The following is a 27,565-nucleotide window of genomic DNA, read 5'->3' on the forward strand; positions in this document are numbered from 1 at the left end:
TAAGCCAATAGTTCGTGGTTCGAGGCTATGTTTGGATTTGTGGTTCGGAAATGATGTATATTATTGTCGGCAATCAAGCTTGTAGCAGTTAGCTTTAGATTTATTTAGGTACTTTCGATTTTCATTCTTTAGTTTCATTTTCAAAAAAAAAAAAAAAAAAAAAAAAAAAAAAAAGAAAAGAAAAGAAAAAAAAAAAATAGAAATATCAAAGAAAAAAAAAAAAAATGTCTTTTGTTTTTTGTATATAGTTTGAAGGCAAGGAAAAGGGATTGAACAAAGAAATTGACATTATATTATGTTTTTTTTTTCCCTTGGTTATATATAACTTGGTTGATTGTTCGGGTTTCATGGTTCGATGGAGTTGGATTTTCGGCATTATCACGCCGACGCATATAGTTCACATTTGCTCCCCAAGTTGGACTTTACTCTCACTTTTTCCCAAATTATATCCTACCCTTCCTTTTCACCTAGCCCCATTACAAGCTTATTATAAAGACCTCTTGATCGGCATGTTTGTTTTGTGAATGAGCGAAAATTGTTCCTTGCTATTGTCATCTTACCCCGCGTTGCATCATATATTCATATTCTACAAGGTATGCGGCGACGACTAGCTTGATTGAGAACGGTTTGTGGCTAAGCTTGGTTGTTTCAATTGTGGATCATGATGCTTTGTGGTTCTATTTGTATCCGAGCTAAATTTCTGTCTTAATAACTTAGTTTGATTGTTTGCCTGAGAGTTGAGTAGGTTTGTTCAAGTTCAATGAAAGTCATGTGCGTCTCATTTCTCTGTGTTCGGTCTAGTGTTGCTTGGGGACAAGCAACAGTTTAGCTTGGGGGAATTTGATGAATCATATTTATATAGGGTATTTTAGGCTCATTTAGGTTGCATTTCTAGGCATTTCTCTCATTTTTGTTGCATTTAGAGTCATTATTGCATAAGTCATCGTTATCGTACTCTATTACGCTCCGTTTGTGTTTTCTTTGATATTTCAGGTGATTTTACAATCATTTGGATGTTTCTGGAGATTTAGAGGTGGGTCGAATGGCTATCGGATGGTTCGTATTGAAAACGTCGTGTTTGATCGGAAAATGAAGTTTTCGGAAATGATTTGCGGAAGTTCCGGTTCACTTAGCTTGAGTTATTCGGCCATCGAGGCAATTCGTTATTTTGGATGACATGAAGCTAGTTCCTGATGCTCGCCATAAAATCTTGGTGATGTGGGAAGCATCGTCGCAACATCGTACTTGAATCGTGCAATGTGGCCACATCGAAGTGCTTTATGCCCATATCTAGAGCTTTGTGGCCGCACCCAGCCCGCAGCACCCCGTCGCTTCACTAAACATCGTCTGCCATGCTCACAGCGAAGTGCTGCGCCCACAGCGAAGTGCTGCGCCCACAGCAAGAAGTGTTGCGCCCACAGCAAGGGTTGCTGCGCCCACATCTCACTCACGCTTCACTGAGAAGTTGCTGGCTTGCCCACAGCGAAGTGCTGCGCCCACAGTGCGTCCAGGCCGACGAATCCATATTGTGTATGTCTCTCATGCCATCGACCAATCGTTGATGACCTCTATTTTTATTTTCTCATTTATTTATTTATTATTATTTCAGAAATAGGAAGCCTATAAATATTGAAGGGAATTATATTCCTAGGTATCTTATCTTATGTTATTTTTCTGAGAATTCTTTGAACGTTTATTATTATTTTTCTCCTTTCATTGTCGAACGCTTTTCTGAATTCATTCATTCATCAATCTAAGGTAATTTCATAATTTCTTTTTCTCTAATCCAAATTTATTATTTTTCGTTCCTTAGATTAATTCGTTCGTTGATTATGAATTCCATTATTATTATTCGTTTCATGATTGTCAAATTAATTATGAGCGAGTAGTCTTTTTCTAGGGCTAAGTAAGGGAAGCCATGTTTATACCATAATCGTTATGCATTAAAGTTCGTTAATTTATAGATTATGATTGAGTAATTCCAATTGATTTGTTCTTAATCGTTGATTCATGTTATCGGCCAATTTCATGGATTAATTATCTAGCTAATAGGAATTAGAATCGAAAGATCGTGTTTTTAGAGGCTTTGTACAATTGGCAATTCTGATTATGTTAGCGATCGTACTGCATATGTTGAATTGAAAGCGTTAAGACCCGACCGTAGGATTAGCATGTACTTTAATTACTTGGCCTAGTTTATTCGTTGTCGAATTGAATTGTGTTATTGGATTGGTATAAGCATGGTGAACCGAACAGACGCCCTAGACCTTTAATTCATTGATAAATTACGCATTTTTATTATTGCTTTAGCTTTAGTAGTTAATACTCAAACTCAACTTTCGTTATTGAAATAGTTCGTATAGTTGGGCAAAAACTAATAGAACTTGTCTCCCTGTGGGATCGACCCGTATTTGCTAAGTATCTGCTAACAACAGACACCGTGCACTTGCGGTATCACTTTTTAACTCATCAAGTTTTTGGCGCCATTGCCGGGGAGACGGCTATATTCTATTAGTTTTAGTTTGATTGTTTGAACTGTTTCCATTGTCTCATTGGAACTCTCAGTTCCAATTGAGGCAAATCTCACTGCGTTTTCTTTCGTTGTTGTTTATGCCTAGGTCTGCCAGAACGGGTACCTTGGTTCCTCCCGATCCCGATCTTGCAAAGACCCTTCGTCAACTAAAAAAGCAACAGAAAAAGAAGAAGCAGTCAGGGTCCCAAGACTCACAGACTCCGCCGAGTCACACGATGTCTAAATCCCTGAAATCATATGGGGTTCCTTCCTCGAATAGTGTTCCGACTGGGCTCACAATGCCAACTATTGATGCAGTCAACTTTGAGATCAAGCCCGCTCTAATCTCCATGGTCTCACAAAGTCAATTTGGTGGCCATCCATCTGAGGAACCCACCAACCATTTGCAGAGGTTCAACCAACTGTGTGGTACTATCAAGCATCAAGGTGTCACTCAAGACCAATTGAAAGTCATGTTGTTTGGTTTTAGCCTTCGTGATAAGGCTCAGACATGGTTGAATGATGTCAAGGAGACAGAGTGGAGTGCTATTTCACAGGCCTTTCTAGAAGAATTCTTTCCACCCACCAAGACTGCTGAAATAAGGCATAAGCTGACTACATTCACTCAAGAGCCCGGTGAATCACTTCGAGAAGCCTGGGATAGATTCAAGGCTTTGCAGCGGTCGTGTCCGCATCACAACATTGAAAAATGGTTCTTGGTTCAGATTTTCTACCATGGTTTGCAAGATGAAACAAAGAACACGGTTGATTCTGCTGCTGGGGGTGTTTTTCTTGACAAAGAAGTGGATGCAGGTTATGATTTTCTTGCCAATTTAGCTGCCAACCATTACAGCACCACCAGATCCACATCTAAGAAGGGAAAATTGGATGTCGATGCTTATGCTCTATTGTCCTCACAAGTGGCAGCCTTGAACCTGAAGATCGATTCTTTGAAGGCTCCTCAGTCTAGTACACCCCCAATGAGTATCAATGCTATGTCTAGTGTAGCTCCAGTGACAACTTCTTACTGCGAAGTATGTGGCATCCAAGGTCACTTTGGTCATGAGTGCTCTTATAGTTTACAGGATACTACACAATTGGAGCAAGTGAATGCTTTTCAACAGAGACAACCCAATGACCCATACTCCAATTCATTTAATCCGGGTTGGAGGAATCATCCAAATTTCTCATATCGGGGCAACAATGTTCAGAATCCTCAACCCCAGCAACAATGGTCGCAACCACAGTTCCATCCACCTCAACCACATGTTTCTAGGCCTCCATTTCAACAAGGAGCCTCACATAATGCTCCCCCGGGGTTTAATAGACCCCCGCACCAAGGCTATCAGCAACAACCTCCGCAGAGCAATGCCACTCCAGAGCCTAACATGAGTGATTTGTATAAGCTCATAGCGAATATGCAGAAGACCTCAGAGATTTCTCAAAAGAACCACGATGAAAGCATAAAGGAGTTGAAGAATCAAAATAGAATGTTGGAGAACCAAGTTGCTCAACTCGCTGATACTTTGTCAAAAAGGCAACCGGGTAAACTTCCAGGGCAATCTATGTCGTCTCAAGATCACACTAGAGAGAGTGCTTGTGCCATTGTTCTTCGGAGTGGTACTACATATGATGCCCCCTTGGTACCTACTGATTTTATAGATATTGAAAAGGGGAGAGAGGAGGCTAGAAGGGCTAAGGAAAGAGTCAAGGAGAAGGTTATTGATGATTCTCTCCCTTTTGTTCCCCGATTGCCATTTCCACATCGACAATATAAGTCAAAGGGTGATCATCAGTCTGGTGAAGAGGCATATGTTGAAAGCAAGATTGTGGATGTAGGGGTTGAAATCCCAGGTGTTGAGAATGAAATAAAGAAGAAGGAAAGCGGAAAGGAGAAGGTTACTGATTCTACCCCTGTTGCACCTACACTACCATTTCCTCACCGAATGCAGAAAACAAAGGTTGATCAACAATTCGGTAAGTTCTTGGCTATGGTCAAGAATCTCGAGGTAACAATTTCTTTCATTGATTTAATATCTCAGATTCCTATGTATGCAAAGTATTTAAAGGAATTAATCACTAAGAAAAGGGATCTTGGTGGTGTAGAGAGAGTGGCTCTAACTGAGGAGTGTAGTGCTATGTTACAAAACAAGTCTCCTCCTAAACTAAAGGACCCCGGTAGTTTCTCAATCCCTTGTCATATAGGTGCTTTATTCATTGATAAGGCTCTATGCGATTTAGGTGCTAGTGTGTCCGTCATTCCCCTCTCTATTTATAAAAAGTTGAACATGGGAGAATTAAAATGTACCACCATTACTCTTCAAATGGCCGACCATTCTATTAAATACCCCTTAGGTGTTTTAGAAGACGTCCCCGTGAGAGTAGGTAAATTCTATATTCCCGTAGACTTTGTTGTGCTTGACATAGCAGAGGACAATCAGATTCCGATAATCTTAGGAAGGCCATTACTTCATACTGCAGGGGCAGTTATTGATGTTAAGAAAGGGAAGCTAACCTTGACTGTAGGGGATGACAAGGTGGCCTTTAGCTTGTCTCATGAGATGAAAAGTTCAATGCAAGAAGTGTCGTGTTCTTTGATTGCTTTTAATGCTAAGTTGCCTAATTCTTATTCTAGAAATCTTTCAAATAATGCACTTGGCTTGAAAGGGTTTGCAGGTGATGATGATCCTGGAGATGCTGTTGATGCTAGTCCAAAAGTTGGAACAAGAGATTCGGTACTCGAAGGCACCGGGTTTGGTGCCCCTGGTCGGTGAAGTTGTAAGTTTTCTCTTCCCCTCACTTTGGTTTTACTGTCGTGTTTTGTGCAGTGGGGACACTGCATCATTCTAGCTTGGGGGAGGGATATTCTATCCTTTATTGCTTTCTTAGTGTAATTTTATCGCTTTTGTAGGTGTTGTACGCTTTGTACCATCCATTAGGGGTGGGAGTTTACGTGCAACGAAAAAAATGTACTGCTTTCCTAGTATTATTGATTAGTTTAGTTGTTTTTCTTTACTTGCATTGCATTCATATTTCCTTATACCCTGCATAGTGAATTTGACTTTCAAACCATGTTCGGACTCTTCTTGACTCTTTGGAGCTTCTCTCGAACTTAGCTATGATTCTGAAATTCAGTCGGTTGTGCTATACATTGATAACTGCTTGGCATTGTGTGAACCAATTGAATGGTATGCGGTAAGATGTTGGTCTCGTATCGAGAATAGCTAGCCAATTATCTTGTAGGTCACCTTACTATGTGTTTGTGTGATTGATGTGACTTGTTATCGTATGATTTTGGCTTGAGATTCATTAGTAGTTTAGTTGCAACTCACGCATGCCGCGTATGACAGAGGCCATTCTATTAGGAAGCCTTTAGACGAATTTAGAAACATCAGTTCCTGCCTTTCATACCCATGTTGTAGCCTCGTCCGTTTATTGTTTTAACTCCACAAATTGAGCCCTATTAGCCCCGTTGGTTACTTGTCCCGAGTCTAGCTTGGGGGAGCTTCGGTGTTCGTAATGGTTTCGTTGATGTTGATTGATTGGCACACTAAGCCAATAGTTCGTGGTTCGAGGCTATGTTTGGATTTGTGGTTCGAAAATGATGTATATTATTGTCGGCAATCAAGCTTGTAGCAGTTAGCTTTAGATTTATTTAGGTACTTTCGATTTTCATTCTTTAGTTTCATTTTCAAAAAAAAAAAAAAAAAAAAAAAAAAGAAAAGAAAAGAAAAAAAAAAAATAGAAATATCAAAGGAAAAAAAAAAAAAATGTCTTTTGTTTTTTGTATATAGTTTGAAGGCAAGGAAAAGGGATTGAACAAAGAAATTGACATTATATTATGTTTTTTTTTCCCTTGGTTATATATAACTTGGTTGATTGTTCGGGTTTCATGGTTCGATGGAGTTGGATTTTCGGCATTATCACGCCGACGCATATAGTTCACATTTGCTCCCCAAGTTGGACTTTACTCTCACTTTTTCCCAAATTATATCCTACCCTTCCTTTTCACCTAGCCCCATTACAAGCTTATTATAAAGACCTCTTGATCGGCATGTTTGTTTTGTGAATGAGCGAAAATTGTTCCTTGCTATTGTCATCTTACCCCGCGTTGCATCATATATTCATATTCTACAAGGTATGCGGCGACGACTAGCTTGATTGAGAACGGTTTGTGGCTAAGCTTGGTTGTTTCAATTGTGGATCATGATGCTTTGTGGTTCTATTTGTATCCGAGCTAAATTTCTGTCTTAATAACTTAGTTTGATTGTTTGCCCGAGAGTTGAGTAGGTTTGTTCAAGTTCAATGAAAGTCATGTGCGTCTCATTTCTCTGTGTTCGGTCTAGTGTTGCTTGGGGACAAGCAACAGTTTAGCTTGGGGGAATTTGATGAATCATATTTATATAGGGTATTTTAGGCTCATTTAGGTTGCATTTCTAGGCATTTCTCTCATTTTTGTTGCATTTAGAGTCATTATTGCATAAGTCATCGTTATCGTACTCTATTACGCTCCGTTTGTGTTTTCTTTGATATTTCAGGTGATTTTACAATCATTTGGATGTTTCTGGAGATTTAGAGGTGGGTCGAATGGCTATCGGATGGTTCGTATTGAAAACGTCGTGTTTGATCGGAAAATGAAGTTTTCGGAAATGATTTGCGGAAGTTCCGGTTCACTTAGCTTGAGTTATTCGGCCATCGAGGCAATTTGTTATTTTGGATGACATGAAGCTAGTTCCTGATGCTCGCCATAAAATCTTGGTGATGTGGGAAGCATCGTCGCAACATCGTACTTGAATCGTGCAATGTGGCCACATCGAAGTGCTTTATGCCCATATCTAGAGCTTTGTGGCCGCACCCAGCCCGCAGCACCCCGTCGCTTCACTAAACATCGTCTGCCATGCTCACAGCGAAGTGCTGCGCCCACAGCGAAGTGCTGCGCCCACAGCAAGAAGTGCTGCGCCCACAGCAAGAAGTGCTGCGCCCACAGCAAGGGTTGCTGCGCCCACATCTCACTCACGCTTCACTGAGCAGTTGCTGGCTTGCCCACAGCGAAGTGCTGCGCCCACAGTGCGTCCAGGCCGACGAATCCATATTGTGTATGTCTCTCATGCCATCGACCAATCGTTGACGACCTCTATTTTTATTTTCTCATTTATTTATTTATTATTATTTCAGAAATAGGAAGCCTATAAATATTGAAGGGAATTATATTCCTAGGTATCTTATCTTATGTTATTTTTCTGAGAATTCTTTGAACGTTTATTATTATTTTTCTCCTTTCATTGTCGAACGCTTTTCTGAATTCATTCATTCATCAATCTAAGGTAATTTCATAATTTCTTTTTCTCTAATTCAAATTTATTATTTTTCGTTCCTTAGATTAATTCGTTCGTTGATTATGAATTCCATTATTATTATTCGTTTCATGATTGTCAAATTAATTATGAGCGAGTAGTCTTTTTCTAGGGCTAAGTAAGGGAAGCCATGTTTATACCATAATCGTTATGCATTAAAGTTCGTTAATTTATAGATTATGATTGAGTAATTCCAATTGATTTGTTCTTAATCGTTGATTCATGTTATCGGCCAATTTCATGGATTAATTATCTAGCTAATAGGAATTAGAATCGAAAGATCGTGTTTTTAGAGGCTTTGTACAATTGGCAATTCTGATTATGTTAGCGATCGTACTGCATATGTTGAATTGAAAGCGTTAAGACCCGACCGTAGGATTAGCATGTACTTTAATTACTTGGCCTAGTTTATTCGTTGTCGAATTGAATTGTGTTATTGGATTGGTATAAGCATGGTGAACCGAACAGACGCCCTAGACCTTTAATTCATTGATAAATTACGCATTTTTATTATTGCTTTAGCTTTAGTAGTTAATACTCAAACTCAACTTTCGTTATTGAAATAGTTCGTATAGTTGGGCAAAAACTAATAAAACTTGTCTCCCTGTGGGATCGACCCGTATTTGCTAAGTATCTGCTAACAACAGACACCGTGCACTTGCGGTATCACTTTTTAACTCATCAATGAACAAAAGAGAAGGAAAGAGAGACTACCGGCGGTCAGGGTTGCAGCGACGGAGGCGGTTGTTGCGGCGGCGACGAGAGGGTTGCTGCGCGAATCAGAAACGAACAAAGGGGAGGGAAGGAATGGTGAGAACTACGAAAGGAAAAGAAAGAAAGAACGATGAAGAAGAAGGACGACAAAGAAGGAGGAGGGACTGGCTTACTGGCGGCGCGGGCGGACGACGGTGGTCGCCGGCAAGGGTTCAGGGTGGCGGCTGAACAGTAGCAACAAGGAGGCTTGAGAGGGTTTTGTGGTTCACGTGAATAGGGAGAAAAGTTTTGTTGATTTTGTTTTTACGTAATATTGGAAGAGAGGAAAGGAGTAACATGTTTTGGGTCATATTATTTGGGCTTTACCCAATTGGGCTAGCATTAGGATTTAGTTTTAGGATTTGAGTGTTTGAGTCAAACCGAATAGGATTGTTTTTCCGAATTCAACGAGTTTTCCTAATTCAAATTCTTTTCAACATAAAATTCTAAAATTATTCTTGATTGCACAAACGTTAAAATATTTAGAATATATTTAAATAAAATTAAATATGCATTAAATATATAAATATAATGAATTTCAAAAATCGTTAAATATTTAGAACGTACTTAAAATAAAATAAATATACGTTAATTATATATTTATTACTAAAATTCATAAATTATATTTAAATATAAATAATATACGTTAAAATATATTAATAAAATTTATAAATTTACGGGGGATTACACTAAACACAGGTCAATTTTGTGGCTTGCTCTCCAAGACAAGCTTAAAACTAAAACCAGACTTCATCAATTTGGTATTGGGACTGATAGCTGTTGTACATCCTATTTGTGACAGTGCTCCTGAAACCAGGATTCACTTGTTCTTTGAATGTTGTTATATTACTGAGTGCATGAAGAAGGTTCTCTCCTGGTTTGGCCTACAAGGAAATGCTCTAAGTCTTATCTCTTTGATTAGGAAGGCTAAAAAAATGCTCTAAGGGTGATTTCAGAAGAAGAGTTGCTTATACTGTGAGCAGGGCTTGTTTACCACATTTGGAAGCCCATATCGAAACGATGGAGTCTGGCTACAGAATATCCCTACTGTTGCACATGTTGTCAAGAATGTTCAGGCTGATATCAAATGCAGAATTCAGAACATTATCAGTAGGAAAGTTAGCACTAGTGATATAGATTTGTTCTTCTCTTTGTAATAGCTTGTTTGGGATGTTTTAGCTAGGTTTTCTTAACTTCTGGTTTCAAGATGGGGTTGCTGTGCTCTTCTCTTTGAAAAGTTGTAAATTTTTTATTGTTTAATTAATGAAATCAATTACTTGCTTGGCAAAAAAAAAAAAAAAACGGTTGGTAAATTCAGTCGTTGAAAATGTGTTTTCTTGTAGTGCCCCATCCCTCTACCTCTAAACCCACATCCCATCCTCGTAATTGCTAATTTTATCAAAAAATTAACAAATCTTCAACCTCATTTATCTAGTTACTCACTTTATTAAGGGTACAAACATGGCAAACTAAGAATTTCAAACCCGATATACGTGAACCTATTTATATTTACAAACAACGAAATCTACATATTTGTTTTTAGATTTTTGGGGATCTCGTGATGAACTTCCATCAAATAATTCTTCCAGCTTGATTTGTTTTGTGTAGTGAATTAAATTCTTGATAATTACACAGTTAAGGGGTAGTAAAATAGTGAAGCATTCATATTTAGGATTTCGAAATTGTGGAGAAAATAAATTTCTCCTCTCCAAGATCCTTTTTTGTCTTTTCATTCAGTAAACAATACGAGTAAAGATTACAACATTTTTTTAAAATCCTCTTTAAGGTGGATTTCAGTTTGTGAATTGATTTTTTTTAATTTAGTGTTGTTTGATTAGTTTTAGTGAATTGGGAAAAATGTAATTAGAGAAAGAAAAAAAATCGTTGAACAATTTAGCATTTGGAGTACAACTGATGATTTGAGCTGGGCGTTGCGCCGCTGGAGCCCGGGCAGGAAAAAACCAGCACCAAGAAGGAAAAAAATTATTTTTTTAAATAAATAAACTATACCAAATGGTTACATGACACGTAAATGAACAGTTGGGTGCAATATAATAATCAAAATGTTGAATTATTATTAGGAAATTGTTAAATGTTGGATTATTTAAAACAATTTCTTACACTCGTACTCTTTACATTTAGTATTATGAATAGGATTTAACGAATAATTAATGTGTATATATATTTTTTAATTTAACTAGCCAAATTACGTTTATTTATAATGTTTTCACTTTTACTAGAAATATGACATTGGAAGAAAGGGAAAGATTTAATACACCAATGGTAAAACGTGCAAGATTAAATGACCCAATGAATTTAATTGGTTAAAATAAATTTTGGGCACAAATTTTGATAAAATATTAAGACATTTATGTGATAATATTGGGGGTGTTTGGTTAGGAGAGGTTTGAGGGAAAAAGAGCTTTTTGGGGTGAATTAGAGGTTTGACTTTTAGAAAAAGCTAATTGGGAGTGTTTGGTTAGGAGAGGATTGGAAGAGAGTTTTGGGGTGAAAAAGCTAATTTTGAAAAAGCTCAATATAGGAGCCTTTTGCAATTAGAGGTTTGAGAAAGTGGATGAAAATGACTATTTTGTCCTACTATAGCCTATAATTAAAACCACTATCAACCTTGGTACCTACATATTTTTCTCCTAAAAACATTGCCCACACTTTCTTTTTCATTTCACCCTATTTACTAGATTCGTTTTTTGTTATATTAAATTTTATATTAGTACTTTTAAGCAATTGAAGTATATTGCAATCATGCTCAAAATATTATTAGTAATATTTATCTATTTGAAAAATATATATTATTAAAAAATTTAAATTAAGAATCTTTTTTGTTTTTAAAATAAATTTATTTTATTTAGTCAATGTTTATTAGAAAAATGTAAAGAAAAAAAAAATTAACACAATAAACTATTTGTCTAATATTAATAAGAAACAAAGTATGTCAATGTCCTTAATGGTCATTTTACATATTAAACAGCTAACAACTATCAGCTATTTTACCAAACACTTTTATACAAACAGCTAATATAACCAGGTAGTCAAATCAGCTAATGTAAACAGCTAACCGCTAACAGTTAGTCAAATCAGCTATCAGCTAACAACTAACAACTCCTAACCAAACAGGGTCAATATAAAACGAAATATTCTCAATGTAAATAACAAAATAGAACATCCGAAATAAAATACATAAATAATAAAAAAAAAACCGATAGAGTACCGTATTTACATCAATTTTAGTTTTCCGTACAAATTAACTGCAAAACTTTAGAACTTGGGAAATTAACCAAATGTCCAAACGGCAAGCGTAACAAGGCAGCCCGGAAAAGGATATGAATTAATTAATCCAAATTCTAACCAAAAACCATAAAGAAAAGTAGGAGTTGATCAGCTTCTTCAGTTCATCATTCTTGAAAATCTTTTATCCATCAGTTTTGATTTTTCCTGTCCAAAACCCTAAAATTTCACTCTTTCACATTCAAACCCCCCAATTTCTCAATCGGCTTTGATTTTTGTTGAAAATGGCGACAAGAAATCGGACAACACTGTTCAGAAAGCACAGAGATGCAATTAAAGCTGTTAAAATGCCGGATTCGTCGTTAATGGGCGGCGGAGGTGGCGGCCGAAATGGTGGTCCGGTGATCGAGATGACTTCACTCCTTAATTCGCACGCATCTTCTTCCTCTTACACTCCTCTCAGTACTGAAGATCCCTCTACTTCCAGGTTACTTTTCTCTCTCTTACCGGAACTTATAATTTTATATGTTCCATTTCATCTAGTTTCCGTAACTCATCTGCATATTGTACAACTATGAATAACTTTAGATCGTGTCCCATCTATATTATCGTAACACATCTGCATATTGTACAGCTATCGGAAGTAAAATAAAAGTAGTTGTTATAGTAGCTGAGGTTAATAGTCTGTTTATTGTGTTTGGAATTCAATCTGCTTCGAGAAATATCAGTAGAATTTGGGATGTTGGAGTTTGCTTAAATGATAAGGGTTCAACATTAGCGCCGGTATTTGGTGATGAGGCCTTCTATATGGGTTGATCCGTTGTCAATGATCTGTGCATTGGTGATATGTTCGTTGCGTTGAGGGGATGTAAGTTATCTAGGATGTAGCTGTTTGGCAAGGCAAAGTGAAAACAAGCAGAGAGAGACCAAAATTGATTGGATTCTTGACTAGCTTGTTCCAGCTTGGGCTGTGAATGATTGCGTTAGGATTTGATTAAGTATGACACTGTTCCTTAGAATGAGGCGAATATAATTTTATTCTTTATTAGATCGGAGGTTGAAGGTGAACCAAAATGGGGGAATGAGAGGGTGTCGGATTGATGAATGAAGTGAAAGGGAGACAAAACCAAGGGTCTGTGCAAATGGTTAGGAACATATTATGGTTAGCATTCTTTCCTTATTGCTTTTATTTGGGATAAATCGGATGATGGCCAATATTGTGTTTTGATCTTTGCATGTTCTGATAAATGTTGTATGTTCAACTATGTCACTAATTCACTATGCCGTGCTCTAAAGTTCTAGAAATACTTAAATCCCTGATTTTGACGTTTTGATTCTTGAACTTGTACATTGTTCAATTAATTTGGTCAATGGTTGTGATGATATTGCTGACAGAACTTCTACTCTACAATTCAGACATCACTTAACAACATATGCATATATGAGGATGCTTTGATGATTAAGTTGCTTTCTTTTTCTGTTTTTTTATAAAAAGGCTTTTGTGACGTTTCCTCATGATTTGACCACATGTGAATTATGTGCTTGTAGATTAGTCATTGACAAGAAGCAAGTTACCTATTTATACACCTTAAATAAAACCAGGATTGTTACTGATTTTCTTTCCTCACCCCCCACAAAAATAAATAAATACAAACATTGTTACTGAGTTGAACCTTGATTGGCAGTGACTTGCTTCCACTTAGTTAGTAGTTACATCACTTATATCACAAAAATGAAAAATTAGCATTAGTCAGATAAAATAGGATTATGGGAAAGCTCATTGCCTAAGGGAAAGAAAGGAAATATTGACTAGTTAGAGAGTGGTTTGTAATTGATAGCTGATATATGGAAGAAAGGAAGGATTGTCAAGTTGTAAACTAGAGAGGGTGTTGTAAATTGTAATTGATAGCTGGACAGGAAAGCGTCAAATCCCTCAGTGGTTCTTTTGTGGTAGCTGGTAATAAATGGTGTCAACGGGGGATATGATTTTGTATGTAAATTTAAAAGGAAAATCAATATCCATTCCCATGGTAATGCTAGTTCACTCAAAGTTATCTATTTTTCTTCATAAATTTTCATTACCATACATTATCCTTTAGGAGTGATATTGGGTGGGAATGCAAATTTATGAAGAAAAATACCAGTTTGAGATAAGGTTCTATTACCGTGGAGGGCCATGGACTTATGATGTTATTGTTCTTGCTAAAAAACTTTAGTTTTATTCTCATTCCACCACTTATTATCGGCTACCAAACTGGCCGTAGAAACCTTTAATAGATTTATCCTTGAAGGAGAGGAGTACGAATCAAAAGATAAAGTGAAACGGGCTTAGGAAGTAGATTACTAATTCCTATCTTCATTTACCTTGTCCTTGTTTTATGATGTGCGCTGAGCCCTTAGGAAGGTGCATATTAAGAAGACGAGTGAAGTAGATGTGCGTATGTTAAGATGAATGTGTGGAACACCTTAAAGGATAAAATTAGGAATGTAGAATTGGAGATATTGATATTAAGGATACGATAAGAGAGATGTCGGCCACATGATACATTGGCAAGGGAGGTGTAGGGTGTGATAATGGAGATTCCAAAAGAAGCCGAGGGAGGCCAACTATGACTTGGATAATTAGAGTTAATATTGACATGGAAAAGTGGATTTGGAAGGGCATGTAGCCATGTGGCCCATGTAGCTCTAGGTAGAAGAGGAAGATGATCTTTTTGGATGACTACGAGAGATAATTCTTGGTTCTTGCAATCAACCACATCCTTTTGGGAATAAGATTTTGGTTTTTATGTTGTTCTTTTCGTTATGGTAAGAGGTGAACAGTTTTTTTTTTTTTTTTATTATTATTTTGTAATTTTTTTAACAGACTTATGGGGTGTGGGGTTATGGATGAAGAGGCCATTGGTGAGGAGACCAATGCTTTCTTTGAGAGTCCTTATTTTATTATAGAAGGCTTATGTAAGAGGCTAGAGGCACTGGATTATTCTTCTATTTGAAGTGTTGTAAGTGTTTAGAGAAAGAGCCCTTTGATGACGATGAGGTGTGTATTGTTGTTTTCACTTTTTGATTATAGAGGGAGATAAGTCCCTAAGCTCTAGTAACATTTCCTCTTGTTGGATTGTTAGGATGTGGTGGAAGGTGATTTTTAAAGGTGTGATGGCTATTATGGGACCAGTGTGGTTGATATAGGTAAGCACGCAACTTTTATGATTCAGTAAGGTTTTGAAAATTTTATACTTCAAAGGGTAATGCCCTTCTTGGAAACTTTTGAGGTTACAAAGAGATTGTTGATGCACCTCTCGCGGATAGTAATTTTGTTGATTTTCCCAGGAGAAGTTTTTATAAACGTATCATTTTGAAGTTTGACTCTGTGATAGCATATGGATCTTTTATTGGAGTATTTTTTTGGATATAAGGGTTTTGGATCTAGGTGGAGGAAGTAGATTCTAGACTCTAGAGTGCATGTCTTTGGCCGTTTGGGACTTTGAGGGGATTTAGGCAAGGTTATTTGCTATCCCTTTGTTCTGTTCATTTTGTTTGTTGATCCGTTGAGCCTCTCTTTTTTCACAGAAGGATGCTTTGGTTTTTTTTTTTTGAGGGGTTTCGGATAGGGGATAGTGATTCTATTGCGAGACTCCTTCATTTTTAGGCCATTGATGCCATCCATTTTCTTTTGGGTTTTATTTAAATGCTGTTTTCTTGTTTTGATTTCTCTTAAGAGGATACTTTGTCCTCTATGGTTCGTACTACTTTACATTTTTTAATTTATTTTTTTATTTTATTATAAAAATCAAAGTCATACATGTTGATTATACAACAAACAAGTAATTAGTAAATGCTTCGTCCTCAACCTTTCTGCATTCTGTCTTCTACCTTCTGTGATAATTTATGCACATGAAACTTGGAAAAACGATGTTCACAAGCACATATTTTTTAATGTAACCCTGATAGAGAATTCTTCATTTGTTCTGATATGCATTGCTAGAAAGTTGTTGCCTTTCTGAACATAGAGGGAGTGGGAATAAACAACACTTGAAAAAAGGATGGAAGAATTATGAGATGAGCCTATATGGGTCTTTTACGAGGACAACGGTACAAGAGTTTTTGGGTGAAAATATGGTCAGGCTCATAAATGTTGGAACTAAAAGTTCTAGAGCTCTTAAGTTTTGGGGAGATTGGAAATGCCAGAGTAGGCATTGCCCTTCCACAAATCCATGTGCTAAATATGATAAACAGGCCCGGTCCTGACTTTTTTAAGGGCCCGGGGCGAAATTATAAATTGGGGCCCTTTGTTTTCTTATATTCTAAAAAAAAAATATATTCATTCTAAAAATAATGTATATATAAATATAAAACCGCAGTTTCATTATCAATGAACAATGGTACAATTTGACAGTTGAATATCATAAAAGTTTATGAATTTATCTAAAAAAACCTGCTACTTCATACATTTTAAATGTCATAAAGCGATTCTATAGATTACAAAAAAGTGGCAAGAATATAAAATAGAGAAGAAGTTGACGTTTTTACAGAATGATTTAATTAAATATAGCAAAGGATTTATTGAGTAACAATGCTTTAAAAATTATTATTCATATGTAAAAGAAAACAAAGGTGATAAATTACAAGAAACACAAATAAATCCAAAGAAAAAGAATTAAAAAATGTTTTAAGAAAAGTGGACTAAAAAAGAAAAAGAAACATATAAGGGTTAACCAGTAACAATTAACAAGTCTAACAACTCGGCAAAAACAAGGAAAATGAAAGGAGGAGGAATCGAGCTCGGGAATCTTAACAAAACATACTATGTTTTCCAACCAACCAAGCTGCTATCTACACTAGTACGTTTCTGCAGCATTTAATACTATATTTTTAACAACATGTCTTTAATAATTGGGGACCCTCAAAACAGCCCTCAGGGCCGGGACTGATGATAAATCATAATAGTAACTTGTATGTTTTAGTAGACCTGGTATTGGGGTGATTTTACGGCCCATTTTGTGGGCGGTAATGGTAATGAGTTTTACTTTGATGTAATTTTTCAAGAAAATTCTCATGACAATGTCCATTGTATTGCTTCTGTACCTCCAAATATGTGCTTCATAAATTTTCATTATTACTGAGCACCACATCAGGCTTCATTTTGTTGACAAATTATGATACGATGCATGGGCTTACTCTTGTAAAAAGTCCATACATGATATGAGATACTTGCCTGTAAATAGGTTTTTGGTTGGATGAACCATTGCGTATTGAAAGTTTTGTGCACTAGTTGGCGGTAGTTTTGAGGTGTTCTAGCCTTTTGCAGTTTTCGTTATTAACATAGAATTTTTTAGCATCTCAAAAAGCTTGATTTGGAAAAACAATTATGGTGTTACTGTTACTCAAGCCTGATTTAGTTTTATAAATATATCTGTAATTGGAGATTTGGGTTTGGAACGGAATCAAGCTCTAAAACACCAGGGGTGAAAAGGCCTCTTTCCTCTACGAGGTTAAGTTTTGATATACGAGTCGAAGATTATTGGTCAAGCATTATATGGCTGCCTATTGGAATGGCAGTAGTAATGTATTGGCTTAATGCGTTGCTACAGAAGCATGCAAATGACTGTTGAGTTTGTGATGGGGAATATGATTTGTCCAATTGTCCAAACACAAAATACACACAAGCACAATCTACACACAAGCACATGGTTCCGAGTTATTTTTGTTACTTTTTTCTACTTCTGTTAATGTGAAAGGATTTAAATTGAAGCTGTGAATTATAATTCATAAAGATTTTAGAATGACTTTAGTATAATTGCCTTGAATGTAGTTGTTCTTGACATGCCTCATGAGAATGTGATCAACAAAACTGTTCTATCCTGGAGATAAGTTCTCTTTTGGATCTTGATTGCTTTATTTTTGTATAATGTCAAGGATATTTATGGAAGATTGGGAAGGTTTTCTTCTGAAAATCAGAATTCGCGAATATTTAAAAGATAGTGAACTTGACCTTCATCACAATAGAAAAGAAAAACCGTTCTCTAGAGGATAGTGATGCTCATCATTTCTTCAGGTGTAAAACACATTTTCTCTCATCATTAACGTTTTCCTAAATCTCCCACCTCCAAAGGACCACTTGCATCCTTGACTCTTGGTCATGTGTAAAAAAGATCTCCTTTCATCATTCCCCTTTTCCCACTATAACCTAAATACCTCTTACTTTAAGAGCACCTGCATCCTTGACCGAAGGCTAGGCAACTTGACACTGGAAATTGGCATAGTGGTGATTGTCGCATCCGTGGCTTTGGTGCTTGCCCATGGTCACATATGTGACCCATTGCGGAGAATATCATTAGTTTATACGGAGTAATTTTTTTCTTCTTTTAGCCAAAACATAATGCACGAGAGTGACATTAACTAGTGGGCCCATGTGGCTTTTGCATTGCTGCACGGCCTGCACCCCCTTCGTGTGGTATCAAGAGGAAGAAGGAATTGGGTGAAAAATATGTTTTTGTCCATAAGGGTATTTGCTTGCATGCTGCCATCAATACCATGCAATTTATCGGAAAGGTATTGGGTGAAGTTGGATCACCACAAGATTAGTGAGGCGAGCCACCCAAAATACATACCTACTACTTCGATGTCAGAAAAATACACCAAATGAATCCCCAGGACCAACAACCTCTTGCGGTAAGATTTGAATGACGCAAAGAAAACAGTCTATCAAATCACAATCGACATTTACACTAGAATCAAAGGAATGGGAAGCTAATTGAGTGAAAGGAGACGTTGGTGATGCAAACTAGGGTTTTTGAAAGGTTTAAGGTGTGGAATTGAAGGTGAGATTGAAATTGCTCATCTATGCGTTTTGGGAGATTTGGGGGAATTGAGGAAGATGGGAATTTCAGGGGAAATGAGGAAGATGGACAAGGTTAAGCAAGAGGGTTGGTGGAAGGCGCTTGACGTTCTTTCTATTCCGTTCCATTCCACACTCTTAATCGGGACTCCAATAGACCTAATTAGGATTATTTCGAGAGTATGGGCTACATCGACAAATGATAATTAGGATTATTGGGCTCCGTACTTTGGAATAGTAGGAATCTTGAGTAATATGAGAATGTATGTGCGAAATAGTATACGGTTAAGCACTTAAACCTCTATATTTTTATTTTTATTTGGATTTACTTCATCTATTTTTTAAATTTATTTTACAAATCACAAAATTGTGTTGTTGTGCCACTAATTGGAATTACATGGCAGCAACATGCATGCAAATACCCACCTAGACAATAACAAAAATTTCCAACGAATTTATTTTTCATCTTTGACACCGAAAGGGATGCAACAATGTAAAAGTCACATGGGCCAACTAGTTAGTCACTCATGCATTTTGTTTTAGCAGAAAAAAGTATAGAACGATGTGTCTTGTTGTTCACTCCGCAAAAATAAAAATAAAAAACTATTGATATTCTTCAAAGTTTGCCCATCGGTCACATATGTACTATTCTATCATTTTTCACACTATCAATACCCACTTGGCCAGAGCCTTCAGTCAAGGATGCATGTGATCTTAGAGTTAGAGGTATGCTAGGTTAGTGGAAAAGGAGGAATGATAGAGAAATGTTTTACACCTGACCATGAGATCTGCCGAGGCTTCATAGCTGTGATTTAGATGCATGCCATTGCCAGATGATTCGACATGTTGATTGGGTTTGTGGTGTGGCTTCTGTGGTGATGCTTATAAATCTACGTGCACATTGTGGTTGTTTGGTTATTCAATGGAAGCATTAGTTACTTTTCTATTATCCAAGGGACTACGTTAGCCACTTCTCTGACCTTGTAGGAAGTAGACGTTATGAGAAAGTTGTATTTCATGTGTTTTGTTCATCCAAATTTCAGAGATTTCCGCTTTCTAGGAACTTTAAGTCTTTAACTACCTGTGGAATATTTGTCAAATAAACAACCACTTCATCACACTCCTATTGGAGTTGGTTGTGGATATATGAAAAGTGTTTTAACCTTATCCAGTCAAACACAAGCATGCTTAAGGTTAAATAGAGTTTGTTGTTAGGTGCAGGGAGATTAACTTTGTTGCCAAGAAAGATTTGACAATGTTTTGCATCAGTTGTTTGTTAATTTAAGTTCTGCACTTTTTGTTTGAGTTTAAATGATCACGCCAAAACGTGGAGGAAAATCCACATTTTGTAGGTTAATAATGGAATGATACCCTTCAGAGAACCTCCAATAATGATCAATGTCATGTCCAATAAGGCAATAAGCCATACTAACTACTAAATGAATTCATTCCCTGATTTTCTTGAAGCAGTAGCAGTATTTGAAAGTAACTTGACCAAACATAAGATTTCGTGATCAGCTTTGCTGAAAGAAGTCACCACCAGATTGTACAGAATAAGTTTTTGAATTACACCATTCAGTATTAGCTTATACCCAATTGTGGTGATCTGATTGTCAAATCTATTTTCTTTTCTTCAGCAGAGATGCACTGACAGTGGGTCTACCACCAGCATGGGTGGACATTGCAGAAGAAATAACTGCAAATATTCAACGTGCTCGAATCAAAATGGCAGAGCTAGTGAAGGCTCATTCAAAGGCTTTAATGCCATCCTTTGAAGATGGTAGGGAAGATCAGCGCCAGATTGAAGGCCTTACCCTAGATATTACTGACCTATTGAGGAGATCAGAAAAAAGGTTAAAGGAGCTTTCAGTACGTGATCTTTCTGAGGATTCTGGTGTTCGGAAAAATGTACAGGTGGGTATTTATACCAGTACAATGTTGTCATTGTTACACATTGGTTCCAATTTGCAAGATAAGTCATTTTGTACCTTTTAGTTTGAAACAATATTTTGTTTAACACAGTTTCATTATATACACGTGGTTTAACTATTATTTTACTTATTGGTTTGATTGCTATTGTTGTCAGTTGTCACTTCCTGACCTAACAATTTTGCATTCACGAGTTGAACGACATGCATTCTGTTTTTAGGTTTATAACAGTTCCGCCAATGTATTGGCTAAAGCGGCTGGGGCTTTCTTTATTCATTCTATAGGGTAGAAACAAAGACATCAGGCTAATTTGTGTTTATACACTGCATAGTAGCAAATTTTTTCTCAAGTTAAACCCACATCCATCCACCTTTTTTATGACCATCTACTTCTTTCTCCTTGATTCTCACTCCATTCTCTTATGTCAATTAGTTATTATGTATCATATCTTAATCAAACATTTAGTCTTGTTGTCGAATGTCCTTATGTAGTACCTCTCTCTTATTAGCCTTCCTCTTTTTGTTGAAGTCTTGAGAGGGTTATAAGGGACTTACTTGGGTTGGGGTGGGGGAGGGCAAGAGATATATTCTTGTGGGGTGGGATATAGTTTGTAGGCCTTGGAAGTTGGAAGGAGAGTGGTCATAGTCTCGCGAGTTTGGTAGATCCCCTTATGTACTACGCAATTCGCTTTCATACTAAGACCTTATAAGCTGGTATGGACTTCATAGTAATGGATGGGATGCTCTCAAGTCCTTTTCAACTTCGCAATTTGCAATTTACTAGGTGGTGACTAGTAAGGGTTCAAGACTTCAAGTCTTTTATGGAACTTTTACTTTCAGAGGAACCTGCAAGATCGGTATTTGTGTTTCTCTATCTATATATCTAGATCAACAAGCTTGATTGTAGTTTCTTGTCTTAATAGGGACTACCAAGCAAGGTTTGGTTATTTGTAAGGCTTGTTCCTAATGACCCTTGAGGTCATGGGATCAAAGTGTCAAACCCACTAGGGGCTCTTTTGGGGTAAGGATTCGTTTAACTCCCCCTAAGCATACGGACTTCATTCGATTTAGTTAGAGCCCTAATCAAGATTTAGTTGCATTACAATAGGAAAGAATATCTTATATGATATATTATAAAATTATGTTCGTTAGCTCTGTAAATAGAAAAAGCTTGTTTCTTTCTCTGTTGCCACTCCCTTTTCTTCACATAACATAACTGTCTTTCTTCTATGTAATGTAACCAAGAATAAATGAGTTAAATTCCTAGTCAGTATTCAGGAATGTAGGTCTCTAAACCCAATGTCGTAGGTTGAAATATCAAATCCACAAAGTGTGATTGGGCCTATTCACTTCTTGGGATACGTAAATATCGTAAATCCAGATGTAGTAGAGGTTACAAACCAGTCGATACACAACTTGGATTGCTTGTGTCCATGGGAGAAATCCCATTTGAAGTGGGTGGTACGAGTTCGTCAGTCTGAACTCCCTGGATCAGTCAATCAGTTAGAAAAAGAAGTTTCTTTCTTGTTGTTGTGATGTCAAGTAGTATAGAAAAAACCATCCATTGCTTGTGTGATCACCCCTTAACCCTTTGTTCCCAGGACCCCCAAATGGTTCCAGTCTTCAACTGGGCTGGGGGCCTCCCTGCGTCAGGGGTCAGAGAGTATCAGTCCCTGGTCCATTGCATTACCTGGTAAGAAACGTGTTGGTAGTTAGGAATTTGGGGTGTCGCATTTTGTTGTGCATTATGGTCCAGCATTTTTTGTGTAATAGATTGTTTTCCATTATGGAGATCAGCTGCCTGTGATCATTCATTGGCTCATGGAGGATTTGCAGGTGCATTAGATTAACTAAGTGGAGGAAAACCTTAAGGCGGGCTGCTTGCACGGTTGTGTCTTGGGTGTTGTGGATGGAGATAAATGACTGGATTTTCTTGAGTAGAAATTCTAGTTGGAAGTTTTTGGGGTAGAATGGTGTTATTCCGTGAAACTGTTTTCTGGTTTAGTTTAGGTGAAATTGGATGGAATTGGCTATTTTAATATCCAGTAATTTTCTTTTAATGAACTCCTGGTCTTTGTTAGGTTGTATGCTTATGTTCATTTTGTTAACAAAGGTTACTCTCTATCCTGAAAGCATAAAATCAGATAGCAGATCAAATGATTACTTTTGAATATTTCTGCAACAGCGTTCTCTTGCTACAGATCTCCAGAACCTTTCTGTTGAATTACGTAAGAAGCAATCAACATATTTAAAGCGACTTAGGCAACAGAAGGAGGTAATGCGTATTCCTTAATATTTTTCATATCTTTTTGGCTAATTGGCTGCTGGTTTCTTAAGAACAAGCTTCTTCTTTTTCTGGTACAGGGAGCTGATGGTGTTGATTTGGAAATGAACTTAAATGGGACCATGCTGAAAGATGAAGAAGATGAATTTAGTGACATGGTATCATTGTCTACAATTCCTGAATTTCTTTAAATTGTAGCATCTATTAGTCTTGTATGGTATTTATTTATTTGTTGAACCAAATTGTATGATTAATGATGACCAACCTTGAAGTAAAGAGTTTTAGCTGCCTGTGAAGCTTTGGGCATAGAAGCTAAAGAAAATCATATACTTAGCTGTGCAAACTTTCCAGATTGATCTGTCATACTTGAGGAACACATATTCTAGAATGCTTACACTATATTTGTATAGAGGAAAGAAAGGGAAGTGATGGGAGGGAAGATGTGAGCTTGCATTTTCCTTCCAAATCTTTCCAACAGCGGAAGGATTTGGTCTATTGGAAGTACAATGGATACCTCCAATTCTCTTTTCTTCCCCCTCCCCCAAGTTATGATTAATTGTGACCAAACAAGAGAAGATGGATCCCTCACTTTCTCTTCCCTTCCTTTCCCTCCATATTACTGAATCCAAACACACCGTAAAACACTAATAATGTTTTATTGATCTCACTTTGTGATACACTTGTACATTACTCCATGTTGCACATGATACAAGCAATTGATACAAAACTGAGTAATAATGTGGCATTGATCTAAGTTCTAAGAGTTACAAGTTTACAACTCAAGCTGTTCATAGCTTGAGTTGTGTTATCTGCAACAGCTTGAGTTGTGTTATCTGCATTCCTGGGTAGTTGTTTACGACTTTAAGTATGAGAAGCAATGGAGTATACGTACGGCCTGGATCTGTGACGTTGATTCTATGGATGTGCCTCGGTTCAATATAGTTGTGGCCCTAATTAATTATTGTGCCCTTGATAAAAATTGAGCTTGTGAAATTTCATAAATTAGATGAGTAGTTAATTGCAGGTGTAACTTTTTCACGTATTAGTTGGAACATTTTGCCTTGTGTTTGTCTTGGTTGACTTGAGCTTTTCTTGTTTAGGGTTTTGACAATCATCAACTTTCCGAGTTTAAAAAAAGCGATCATTTGACAGCAGAAAGGGAAAGAGAGATCACTCAGGTAACGTTTTTCCCCATTTATTATCTTAAGCAACATATTTCAGTAGCTAATATTGTTGCTTTTGTTTGTGGATGAACTTGGTTAACTTTTTAGGTTGTGGAGTCTGTGAATGAACTTGCTCAGATCATGAAAGACCTTTCAGTTCTTGTGATTGACCAGGTTACACTCACATGATGATAATTATACTCACGTGATGATAATTAATTTGTTTATTCGCATATTCCCATTAGTAATGTGGTGATTGAAGTTGCCATTTCTTTCAGGGTACTATAGTTGACCGAATAGACTACAACATCCAGAACGTTGCAACATCAGTTGAGGAGGGCTTCAAACAGCTTCAGAAAGTACACTCTCCCCTCTTACTTTCCCATCCCCCTCCCGCACTGCCCTTGTTTGTCAAAACTTGGGTGATATTAGAAGAATCTATTAAGTATATCTATCATATGTTAACGCCTATATCTGACAGACGCCTCTCGTATAGTTCTGTCCATGTTGCACAGAAGATTCGCATAATTCTTACTTTCTCAACATAGAAACTTATTTTGGTGGAAATTTCAAGATATTTTTATAAAACCTCTTCTTTGGATTGCTGACATCTACTCAGGGGTACCTCTTAGATTTTATAGTGGATTCTGTCTTTCGTTAAGAAAACCTTAAGCAGTGTATAAGATCTACTCCATATTCAAGGAATGGGATTTGGGATAATGCCCAAAAGAAGATGAGCAAAGAGCCAAAGACCCACCTGCAGATGAGCGTGTGATCCTATAAGATGGGGACACTAGTGCACAAATATGGAAACTAGAAAAATTGTACTCCACAATTTATGATTTTTTAAGACGAGGTTCTTTTGAAAGAATTAGATTTCTTGAACAAAGTGAACATTGACCTGTTAGAGAATTATGCCTTAGTTGCAGAGTTGATCTGGATATTAAAAGGTTCAGTATATGAAGCTTGTTTTTGGAGTGTTGGCTCAAGGAGTAATGCTAGATGAAGGATCCTACCATAGATAAACATAAGTGTAGGTCCTGTAGGAGTCTATCGCAGGAATGCTATCTTTTTAGGATTTATGAGTTATGACAGAAGAGTGTTTGCATGCGTGTGTTGTCCCAACCCTTCCGTAATTATAGAGATGATATTATTTACACATAAAGCTGTAATAATGGAGTTGTATAATATCTATATTTATCTCCCATTCAAGTTAAAGTAAATGTAAGATATCCAATTATAAACCAAAATTATTTTAGGAAGGGTCAAGGGTGACAACTTTTTTAAAACATTCTAAAATTGTACTTGTATAAAGTGAATATTAATTCATAAAGGAGGGAGTATATAGTCTGAGTAACCAAAGATCTACTAAGATCTGTGCTAACTACTCTGTGCATACGAGAAAAAGAGCAAGCAAGAAATAAACTATTCCGAGAACTAAGCTTCGCAAGCTTCTTTTAGGAGCTCAGTGAGGACTAGAGAGTAGAGAGAGAGAGCTTATATCACCCCACTCTCTTTGTGCAAATCATTCCTATCTACCAACGCTAAACTGGGCTTCAGTATGCATATATGACTTGGCATTACTCATCAAAAGCCAACAGATTCAGCTGTCTATGTTTTGCACTTATGTAGAACTGTAGACGGCACCTTAAAATGAGAAGGTACACATACATCAATTTTGAAATATGGAAAAGTATGACTCTGCAGCTCAATAATATTGTACCTAATATTGATATACATGAAGCCCAGAATTAGTGAAAAAACATTCTTATTTTAAGCAGCTTCTCATTGGAGATGGAACTAGATTAAGCAATATCTATATACAACCAAAATTTTGGCGTTTCCTTCCCCTGTATTATGAGACTAGTTTTCGGATTTTGTACCAAACTTGGTTTCCTGTTTATAGTTTTATCTCCCATACAAGTTAGGTTTCTGCTATAGTTAATTTGGTGTCAACCTGTAATATACCCTGTAATTTCATTCCAGGCGGACAGATCACAAAAAGGGGGTATGGCACGATGCGCAACAATTCTCATTATTATGTGCTTAGTTATGTTGGTGCTTCTCGTTCTTAAAGAGATAATATTCTAGCCAAAGTAGAAACTTTTGTCACGTGTCTCCGGTAGTATTGGCTCGGCATCTCGCAATTTGATTAGCTTATTGATGCTGAGGTTCAGTGAGATCAAGAAATTTGTTCATTGTAATTACAGAAAAACCAGACACAAGCTCTGCACCGATTATTTTCCGGGTCCTGATGTTTGGTTTGTGACACGGAAACCACATTTTCTGATGAATTTGGTTAATAGCTAGTAAAGAAAGTTTTGTAACGATATCCAGCTGGGGATGAACTATCCATTGTATATGTGATCTTGATCTGTCAGTGTTCTTGACTGTTAATTGATTTATTATGATGAAGAATTGAAGAGCAGATTCGTCAATGGTCAGGTGCTGCTTTTGTATCAGCTGGGGTGAATGTGCAGTCTAGTTTAGCAAATCTATAAACTTTCAGGAAATATATTCTTTATACGAAGTATTATTTTTCCAAACATTTTGATTTGGTGTTTGTTATGTATGATTGTATGAAGAGATTTTTTTTTTTTTGGGTCAAACAATCCATTCAAGTGTTTCAACTAAAGAACTAACTACAACATACAGAGTAGAACTAAAGTACAATAATTCATACAGAGATTTTTTTTTTTTGGGTCAAACAATCCACTTATTTTTTTTTCTTCAAAATTTTTCTAGTAAGGAAACAAATACAGGAAAATTATTTTGCTATTACGTTTTTTTCGTGAAAAATCGTTTTCCATGGAAGATGTTCTGTTTAGAACAACATGAAAGCCTTAATGTGTTTCTTATTTGCAAGATATTAAACGGTTACCCCAATTTGTACGTATAAATTCATATTTTCTCTATTTTTTTCAGTTGCATCGTCACTTTAAGCACAATGACTACTATCTAATTTATAATTAAAAAAGAACTAGTTTGTACCCATAAAATAATGCACGAGATTGAAAAAAATGAACACATGACATAGTTAAATACTTCGTGATGAGTTATACTATGTTAATAAATTACTGAAAAAAGTTATTGCTTTCAAGTTCCTGTTAGGAATCACCTTTAGAGAGAGCTTGGGTGGGTTTGAAAAACCATATTTTCTGTATTGATATTTGAGGGGTGCGCCTTCTAACTTTACAATTCTATCCCTTTACCTTGCCCTAATGCTAACATGCCTATATATATATACAAAAACTTTTGTGTGGACCAAAGATATAAGTGACCTTATTCGAGGACTAAAGTTACCTCACTCAAGGATAAATGTGACCCTAATCATTGAAAAGATGCGACCCTAACAATAAACATTGAAGTGCCCTGATCAAGTGCTTGTTACAAGTTATAATTACGACCAATACAACACCAACAATGAAAATATACACCAATACACAAGTGTAATATAGGTAGTAGGCTACGTGGACTTTGACCCTAC

General features: G+C 36.7%; 1 protein-coding gene across 2 annotated transcripts; it reads left to right on the forward strand.

Annotated features, from left to right (window-relative positions):
* The first annotated feature begins 11,901 nt into the window (after positions 1 to 11,901).
* LOC110794431 (tlg2p-like protein a) lies at positions 11,902 to 26,626 on the forward strand. Of its 2 annotated transcripts, none has more exons than XM_021999411.2 (8): positions 11,902 to 12,352; positions 20,344 to 20,617; positions 22,817 to 22,906; positions 22,996 to 23,073; positions 24,016 to 24,093; positions 24,187 to 24,252; positions 24,357 to 24,437; positions 26,065 to 26,626. In XM_021999411.2, the coding sequence occupies exons 1-8, from the start codon at positions 12,150 to 12,152 to the stop codon at positions 26,167 to 26,169; spliced, it is 975 nt and encodes a 324-aa protein (XP_021855103.1). In that variant the 5' UTR covers positions 11,902 to 12,149; the 3' UTR covers positions 26,170 to 26,626. The 2 variants fall into 2 exon arrangements, with proteins under 2 accessions (XP_021855103.1, XP_021855102.1); XM_021999410.2 differs by having other exon boundaries at positions 11,905 to 12,352; positions 20,341 to 20,617.
* Positions 26,627 to 27,565: the final 939 nt, after the last annotated feature.

This window comes from Spinacia oleracea, chromosome 6 (genome assembly GCF_020520425.1).
Source record: "Spinacia oleracea cultivar Varoflay chromosome 6, BTI_SOV_V1, whole genome shotgun sequence".
Classification (NCBI taxonomy): Eukaryota; Viridiplantae; Streptophyta; class Magnoliopsida; order Caryophyllales; family Amaranthaceae; genus Spinacia; species Spinacia oleracea.

Bases quoted from the DNA above. Each gene is read 5' to 3' on its own strand.
- LOC110794431 (XM_021999410.2), top strand. From the start codon at position 12,150: ATGGCGACAAGAAATCGGACAACACTGTTCAGAAAGCACAGAGATGCA. The intron at 22,907-22,995 runs GTAATGCGTATT...TTTCTGGTACAG, and splicing joins GACTTAGGCAACAGAAGGAG to GGAGCTGATGGTGTTGATTT. The intron at 24,438-26,064 runs GTACACTCTCCC...ATTTCATTCCAG, and splicing joins GCTTCAAACAGCTTCAGAAA to GCGGACAGATCACAAAAAGG.